Consider the following 9,283-nt stretch of genomic DNA (forward strand, 5'->3'; position numbering starts at 1 on the left):
CGTTACGAATATCAGTGGATGATGCCGTAGCAGGCACAGGATAAGTCCCAGCAGAACTTGGGAAGTTCAGAACTGCACCATTACCTTTTAGGGCCAGGGCTGCAACATCATATGCGGCCGCCGCCATCTCCGGCTTTGGGAATGTGCCAAGCCATATACGAGTGGTTTTGCGTGGCTCCCGGATTTCAGAAACCCATTTACCACCGCGGCTCCGGATTCCATGATACATTGGATGCCTTTTGGAGTTAGAAGAAGTCGTGGCCATGGTGGTGGGTTTAAGTAGTATGCCGAGGAGGAAGATCTTTTGGAGATGGATATTTTTCACATGTGTTTGTAGGGATAGATTGTGACAATATAGGGTCAAGTGGGTTCACTAGTATAGAAGAATTAGGGTCAAAATGTAATGCTAACGGTGGGTGAGTTTGGTTTATTTAGGGCACGTTAGTGGATGTGTTGGGGTCAGCCTTATGTATATTTAATATTGGTAGAGGATATATATAAATATATCTATATGTGAAGGAAAAGGTCTAGAAGAAGATGAATTTAGAGGTTATGGGTAGATAGGGTCCTTGCTACAAGGAAGAAAGAATATATACGTGTGATTTTGCGTAGATTTGAGTTGTAAAAACGTTAATGCGTGGGGATTTCGTGGGGGGTCAGCTAAAAATCGTTGTTCTCCAGTATGTAATGCAGGTAGTTGATAGCGAGGGTTGTAGTCTGAGAAAGATAATTAAAGTGGAAAGTGATAGTTTAGCTGAGGCTACTACTAGTCTGCTACTTCTTTTGCTAAACGGAGGCTTTTGATAAATAATGGGCGGCGCACACGCATTACGGGCGCCTAGCTAGCACTTAGCTGGTCTCTGCTCCTCCCTCGTAGTGGTGCCAAAAACATCAACGTTCTCCCTCAATATCTTCTTTACTGGTTTCGTGAATCTCAGGACCGGGAGTTAAGTGATGAAATGATATTTGAAAAGTGATTTTAATTTTATTTGAAGTATTAATAATTATAATGGTACAAATAAATATAATTTAATATAATATACAAATTTTATATTAAAATATTAAAATTAAAATATTATTGATAAAGAAATAATAATTACATTGAAATATTAATTATTTAAAAATTAAGTTGAATTATTTATGACTTTTCTAATATTTTGAGAATTATAACACGTTAAATGGTTCACTTGATCTTCAAATATAAATTAATTAATTATTGAATTGGTAACAAATTAAATTATTTGATTTATTTAATTTTATATTTTAGAATTATAATTTATATTTAGGCTAACATATTATAAACTTAATAGGTCACACATATTAAGAATCATTAGTTATAAATTAAATTAAGATAATTAATCAAGTGTTACTTCATTAAAAATAATTTTATAAATTAAGCTCTAAAATGTATTCAATTTTTGAATTATAATTTTAATCCATGAATTGATCATAACATATTGTTGGATGCTCGAAATTGATTCTGAGCACTCAAACTTTGGTGTTCACAGCGATGATAGATTAATGAGTATAAGCTCGAACAACCCATCTTAATGAAAAATATAAATAACTTACTATTGATTATGAAAAACCCCATTGATTGGTAATGAAGAAGAGATTATAAATGGATGGTATATGTGTAACCTTTAATTGACCCCATTTTCTAGGTGACGATTAACTTCTTCCTCCTCCCGTGCTGCATCTCTTTTAGATTTATCATAGTTGAACATAAAAATATTTAAATTTATAATAAATATTTGATTTTTTTATTATTTTAATTTATATTAATTATTTTTCTACTTACATTATATATATATATATTAACAGGTTTACCATCAAAACATCTTCATCATTATATTTCAGAAAGAGTTAGAAAAGAATGACTATAAATACTAACTTTACTTTTAACTCATTGACATAATTATAGATGATATTATGTTAGTGTTATATTTATTGATAAATATATCAACAAACAAATAAACCATCGATGACATTACATATGATTTTCTTGTTAGTGAAATATTAAATTTACAAATGGAGATATACTAATAAAATGACATGGATAATGTTTTTTGGTATATTTTTTCTGTTAATAAATTCATTAATATATTTATTACCAATGAACATTTAATTACCAACGAGAGTTTTTTGGATGGACTGTTTTTATCCATGAAGCCATCAATAACATACATATCAATGGGCTATGAGATTAAATACTGGTAATAATTTTTATCAATAAAATTATTAAATCCGTAATATAACTAGATTATTAACATAAATGAGTTTGTAACTCAATTGACACTTTGTGATCTCCATCCTTAGTACTGTACCTAAAATTTATAACAAAACCTGATTTTATGAACATGTAGTCATACTATAGCTATGAAACAATCAACAACTCTTTCTAATGGATCGAAGCATTATACAATAGCGCCTCGTTCATTTTTTTTTGCAACATATAATAATAAAAGGAAGGTTACAGACCGCGTTTTCTCATTATGTCACATTAGAAATTATTCTTAGTGTATCTTGATTCCTTTGGGAACTCTACGTTAATTTTCATGTTTTTTGTTCCAACTAAAACGTGTACAACCACCAACAAATGTAAGGATGTTTTTCTTACTTTATGGTGGGCTTTCCAATCAAAACTTGATTGGTTAGGCGGCCGATATATATAGTAATCCTCTGGACAATATCTGGCCGACAAGGAGCTCCAACATTTCATGCATGGTCATCAGCCCACCAGTACCTTCTCTGTCACTAATGTTTTTGTAGTTTCGGGTCACTTCCGTTCAAAGAATCCTTAATCACTTTCCCCTTTGCCTCTTGAACAGTAGCTTTAATCAGAGCTTCCATCTTCCATTTCAGATTTGAGGTTCGCGACAGCATTTCGATGCATCCAAAACATAAGGGTTTTTTTTTTAAATAGAATCGGTACAAACGCAATCCATATTTGTAAGAACAAAAAAGGTTATATGTATTCATTTTTAGAGTAACGAGTTCCATTCATGTTACTTCGAGAACCATATTAAAAATTTTAAAATGTAAAACGTTTTACAATCTTTTGATTATTGATCTTATCTAGATAAGTTGCTTTATATTTTATTAAATCTTAATTAATGTTAATGATTTATAACCAAAAAGAAAAGGAACAGAAAGTCCAATAAAAAAATTGACAACAGCAAAAAATATTAAAAAAGAAAGCTAATACCTATTAGAAAAAAATTAATTATTAAAATGAAGCAAGAAATTGATACTATTTGAAATTTCAATAGGGTGTCAAAAAGTTAACTTACCAAGCAAAGTACAATTATCCAACAAAACAGAAATAAATAAAAAATATAAGTGATGATAGAGCTTAAAAATACATCTTCTGAAATAATTAAGAAAATAGAAAAACAATAAGATTTATTAAAATAAAAGGCACTTGAACCCAAGTATGCCTATGCATTTCATAAAGGTGTTCGAGATGAAGTCACATATATTCTTAAGAAATTGAAATATCAAATTAAAAAAGGAGAAAGAAATAAAAAAATTAAAATATATTTCTTATTTATATAATATTTTATCACTCGCATATTCAATGCCATACACGACTTCCTTTTTTTACTGTATCATTCAATTTTTCATTCTTCATAATTGGTGAATTGGTGAGTGTGGATTGGATAGTTTTATTATCCAATGCATCTTAAGCCAATTAAAAAATAATTCATATTGTTAATATGTTTTTGAATAAACTTTAGCATTCGTTATTGTATGAAATAAAATTTAAAATAATCATCTTGATTTAATGGGAATCAAATTCGATACATTCTCGTATACAATAAAAATACTAAAAATAAATGTTATTATATCAATTATTATAATATTTATACAGCTTTATCACAAAAAAACAATTATCATTCTAAAAAGACTTATTTATTTACAAATAAATAGACTATCATGATCGAATCAAATCATACGTTATGGATGTATTGTTGAATACTACACTTGGAAGGAAGTACGGAATTTAGAAGGAAAAAAAACATATAAGCATTCGTCTCTATGTTTGCAATGACCTCAAATATGATGAAGATAAAATTGTTTGAGAGATTATTAATGAAGGAAAGACTTATTAATTAAATATTAAAAAATAATGGGAATAGTATAACGGAGCACCGCCTCAGTGGGCGGGCCTCCTCTCAGTTCTCACTTGTCAACCTTAGTCTCCTTTCCATTATATTCTTATGTCGTGTACCTGAAGTTTTATGAATCGTATTTCCGATAGGGTTTCGAGAAGCAAAATTAGCAGAGCTGTTCCAAAACTAAGAAGCCAAGCAGCAAGCAAGCATCGAACTTCTATGTCCGTCAAGATTTTGCGTGCTGGATATTAATGATAAAGTTTTCTTACATCAGATAAATAATTTAATACATATAGTGATACGAAATATCAACGACACAGCTAACACGTGATTTATGATTCACAGTAGTAGTATTTCTCGCGCAAAGATGTTCAAATATTGGAGAAAGACTCGGTTCAAATTCTAACTTACAAATCTCAAATCAAGTTGATTTCAATAACAACTCTACATACACGTTGGATAGAAATATGTATAAATTTGTTGAGATATTTTAGAGATACAGATAAAGTTATTATTTAAATCTTGGATAAATCAATTACAATCCGTTTGGATTTGCGAGTGGTAGAGATACAGTTAAATCAGCTCACTATATATATAATGTATATCCTCTATAAATATAATTTCATATAGCATTCCAATACTCCCTCTTCCCATTGATTGGCTTACGAATCTCACCAATCATATCCAAAAGAAACAAAGAGAAAGAAAGAAAGAGATGGCTGGAGGCGCTTTCGCTCCAACATCTGGTGGAAAGGAATACCCTGGAAAGTTTACTTTCAGGGTGTTCTTCACGTGCCTTTTTGCAGCAACAGGAGGTCTGATTTTTGGTTATGATCTTGGTATTTCAGGTGTGTTATAATGTACAATTAATTAGTTTCTTTTTGAAGATGTAATAATCGTATCACTTGTTTTTGAGAATCTGTGAAATATGTACTTAATTTCGTACTAGTGTAGTTTATGTTTGCATCGTTCAAGGTGACAGCAAACCTGAATAATATGTTTCTTTTTACAGGTGGTGTAACATCTATGGATGTTTTCTTGAAGGACTTCTTTCCTGATGTTTACCAGAAGGAATCCTCAGTCAAGCCGTCAGATGATCAATACTGCAAGTTTGATAGCCAGATATTGACGTTGTTTACTTCGTCTCTATATCTGGCTGCCCTTGTTTCGTCCATAGGAGCATCTATGGCGACTAGGACGTATGGACGGAGACCTACGATGATGACCAGCGGCTTACTCTTTGCAGCTGGTGCTATCGTTAATGGCTTAGCCAAGAATGTCGTCATGCTTATTGTTGGTCGGTTATTACTTGGTTTTGGCATTGGATGTGCCAATCAGGTAAACTGTTGTCTTCAAGAATCAATCTTCTTTTTTTGCGATTATATTTACAATTATCTTTTTCATGAAAAATACTCACTAAATGGTATTTTACTTCCAATGCTAGATTGAATCTAACCGCTTATATGTATGTATACAATGTTTTCCTTTAGAGTTTGATTATAAGGAAATATATTCTTCTTCTTCTTTTCCTAAATTGTCAATGTCCTTGTTCACGATAGAACTTTTGTTTTGTGATTCTGGCAGTTCTTAAACTGATCGAATTCTGGAAGAGAAATTAAGAATTTTTAAATCTTGTGTTTATTTAATGTGTACATATGCCTTGAGTTTTCTTTTCTTTTCTTTCTTTTTTAATTTTTCTTTCTTAATTCTTCTCCTTGTATTACAGTCAGTTCCAATTTATCTCTCTGAAGTGGCTCCCTATAAGTATCGAGGTGCTCTCAACATGATGTTCCAATTGTTTATTACAATTGGTATTCTCATTGCCAATTCTTTGAACTATGCCTTTGCGAGGTTGATTGGAGGAGATATGGCATGGCGCTTGAGTTTGGGTGGCGCTATAGTTCCTGGTCTAATAATTCTTTTAGGATCATGCTTTCTTCCTGATACGCCGAATTCCGAGATAGAGCGAGGCAATTATGAAAGAGCTAAAGATCTACTTCTTAAACTCCGCGATGTTGATAATGTCGATGAGGAGTTCAATGATCTTGTCGAGGCCAGTGAGAAAGCAAAATTGGTGAAACATGCTTGGTTAAACATATTTAAGAGGAAATATAGGCCTCAGCTTGTGTTTGCATTCTGCATTCCCATGTTTCAACAGCTCACCGGCATGAACGTCATCGTGTTTTATGCACCTGTTTTGTTCAAAACCATTGGTTTTGGGAGCAATGCTTCTCTTTTATCTTCTCTGATTACTGGTTTCGTTAATATGGTTGCAACTTTTGTTTCGATTTTTACGGTGGATAAGTTGGGGAGGAGAAAGCTTTTCCTCATGGGTGGTACCCAAATGCTCATTTGCCAGGTTGGTCACTAGCTCTCATCTTTTTTTCAGCAACGCATATACACTTTTCATTGATCTTTACACAATTCTTTGCTTTTACATTATGTTCATGTGACTTACAATGTCTGCTCTTTTTTCCCGTCCTTTTCTTTCTTTTTGTAGGCTGTGATAACAATTGCCATCGCTATGAAGTTTGGAGTGAGTGGGAACCCAGGTGTGATTTCCGGTACCTACGCTGGTGCCGTGGTAGCCTTCATATGTGTTTATGTTGCGGGCTTTGCTTGGTCTTGGGGACCTCTAGGTTGGCTAGTGCCTAGTGAAATCTTCCCATTAGAAGTCCGTTCAGCTGCTCAGAGTATCAATGTTTCTGTAAACATGATCTTCACCTTTGTCATTGCACAAATCTTCACGACAATGCTTTGTCACTTGAAGTTCGGCTTGTTCATTTGCTTTGCAGTTTGTGTGGTGATCATGAGTATCTTCATATACAAACTGCTACCTGAGACCAAAGGAGTCCCAATTGAAGAAATGACCATTGTGTGGCGGAATCATCCTCATTGGAGCAAGTATTTTGATGAAGATGATGCTAAGTTTGAAACGAGCAAGCCCAAAGATATTGCATCTGCTTAGTTTCTTATGCAGATCAATATCATTTTTGTTTTTGGTTCATACTTCTGGGTTGTGGCAAGTTTTTTGCATGCTAAGTTTATTTCCTTTTTTTTTTTTTTCTGAGACTTTGTAGGGCATTTTATTTGTTTTATTAATTCTGGACCATAATTTTCATTTTTAGTGATTTTCTATGCAATAATTATTAATGTTAATCTGCCTCCAATTTATATTAGATTTTCTTATTTGAGCATTAAAATAATATTTTTTTCTAACTTTTTTCAAAAACGTTTTTCCACAACAGGCTCTGATATGGTTCATTAAGTACAATACAAAAGCCGAGCCCTTGAATTCCAGAATGGGACCGGTTTATATAACAATCCTAGTCTATCCTCATCCATCCACTGCACGAAAACGTTCTTCATGCCTTATGAAAAGGATTATTAATTAAGAAATTAAGGAGTTCCTGCTTCTCGTAAATATTTGTCACCTGTACTCCATTGGCCACACCTTTAAGTTTCCACAGCAAAATCTCTTTCCAGAATCCGAACATCCATTTGGGATTACTGTCCGAACATCGTGGTCGGTTAAGACACGGTTAGAGCTTGGAACTCAAATATCTCCTCTTTCCATTCTATTTTTGTTTTTTGTTTCTCTTTCTTAAAAAGATCACCATGTCCATAGGTGCCCCCAGCAACTCATAACTCCTAAACCTCTCCATTTAAACGTCCCTAGCTCCCCTCTTTCAAATCTATGTACCCCTTGCCATCTCTCTCTCTCTCTCTCTCTCTATCTATCTATCTCAATTAAGTCCACATTCCACAAGTATGTGCCAGTTATCTTCACCTTCTGATTCTTCCAAAAGCAAAGTAGACCCATCAACCAGAGTACAACGTTCTGACATGTTAACTGCTTTGATCCCCAAGAACCCAATATTTCAAGAACAACACAAGACTGATCATCTCTCTCTTGCAATCAAAGAAGCAAGATGCATAGCCAATATAGCATTTCCAGTGATATTAATGCATAGCCAATATAGCACTTCCAATGATATTAACTGGTCTTTTACTCTATTCTCGCTCCATGATCTCCATGCTCTTTCTCGGTCGCCTAGGAGAAATTGCTTTAGCTGGTGGCTCGCTTGCAATTGGATTTGCTAATGTCACTGGCTACTCTATTCTCCCTGGCCTTTCCATGGGAATGGAGCCCATTTGTGGCCAAGCTTTTGGTGCCAAAAGATACAAGCCTCTCGGCATCACCTTGCAAAGAACTATTCTTTTGCTTTTTTAAAATTCCATCCCTATTGCCTTTTTATGGTTCAACATGAAAAAGATTCTTCTCTTTTGTGGCCAAGAAGATGATATCGCCACAGAAGCACAATTCTACATTCTTTACTCTCTCCCTGATCTCATTGCTCAATTCATTTTGCATCCTTTGGGTATATGTCTCAGAACTCGGTCCCTTACTCTGCCACTAACATTTTGTGCAGCTCTATCTATTCTTCTTCACATACATAAACTACCTTCTTGTCTCTGTACTCAATCTTGGAATCAAAGGCGTTGCGTTAAGCGCAGTATGGACTAACTTCAGTCTTGTTGGATCATTGATCATATACGTTATGACCTCTGGCGTGTACAAGAAGACTCCGGGCGGGATTTCATTGGAATGCTTAAAAGGCTGGAAATCTTTATTGAATTAGGCAATCCCAAGCTGCATTTCGGTTTGCCTTGAATGGTGGTGGTATGAGTGTTAGGTTGGTTGCCATTTCATGTAAGGCACCAACCATTTACCATTGACTATTGGTAGCCACCATTGTTGAATGAGATAGAGTTGGTGGCCACCATTGTTGAATGAGCTAGAGTTGGTAGCCACCAATGTTGACAACAAACCAAGAAGAGCTTCCATGAATGCCTATAAATAGAGGCATATATGAGAGAGCAAAATGAGAGAAAGAAAAGAGCCAAAGATGTGAGAAATGTAGGAGAGAGTGGGCTGCCATTGCAGCACAAAAGGAGAGAAATAGAGTGAGGTTGAGAGTTGCTCAAAGAGGGGATGATTCCTCCTCCTCTATTGTTGTAAATCTTGTACTCTCCCTACATAATGTAATGGCTTCTCAAAAATCGTCGCACGCGCCGGCGGGGTGACTGTCCACGTCATAAGTTCTGCATAGTCATCAGACACGTCACCTGACATATCAGCACTCTGACCAGTCAAACTGCCC

General features: G+C 34.4%; 2 protein-coding genes and 1 pseudogene across 2 annotated transcripts in view; 2 read left to right on the forward strand and 1 right to left on the reverse strand.

The window, feature by feature from the left end:
- LOC105129124 (ethylene-responsive transcription factor ERF027) overlaps nucleotides 1-265 on the reverse strand; it is a 3,074-nt gene extending 2,809 nt beyond the window's left edge. Inside the window, exon 1 of the mRNA XM_011031068.1 lies at nucleotides 7-265. Coding sequence (XP_011029370.1) covers nucleotides 7-265 — 259 coding nt within the window. The remainder of the gene's footprint in view (nucleotides 1-6) is intronic.
- Nucleotides 266-4,764: 4,499 nt separating this feature from the next.
- On the forward strand, nucleotides 4,765-7,195 carry LOC105128999 (sugar transport protein 1-like). Its single transcript, XM_011030876.1, has 4 exons — nucleotides 4,765-4,966; nucleotides 5,131-5,456; nucleotides 5,845-6,477; nucleotides 6,619-7,195. The coding sequence occupies exons 1-4, from the start codon at nucleotides 4,834-4,836 to the stop codon at nucleotides 7,084-7,086; spliced, it is 1,560 nt and encodes a 519-aa protein (XP_011029178.1). The 5' UTR covers nucleotides 4,765-4,833; the 3' UTR covers nucleotides 7,087-7,195.
- Nucleotides 7,196-7,889: 694 nt separating this feature from the next.
- Nucleotides 7,890-9,283, forward strand: part of LOC105129125 (MATE efflux family protein LAL5-like) — a 5,019-nt pseudogene continuing 3,625 nt past the window's right edge.

Source organism: Populus euphratica, unplaced genomic scaffold, assembly GCF_000495115.2.
Source record: "Populus euphratica unplaced genomic scaffold, PopEup_1.0 scaffold48.1, whole genome shotgun sequence".
In the NCBI taxonomy this organism is placed as follows: Eukaryota; Viridiplantae; Streptophyta; class Magnoliopsida; order Malpighiales; family Salicaceae; genus Populus; species Populus euphratica.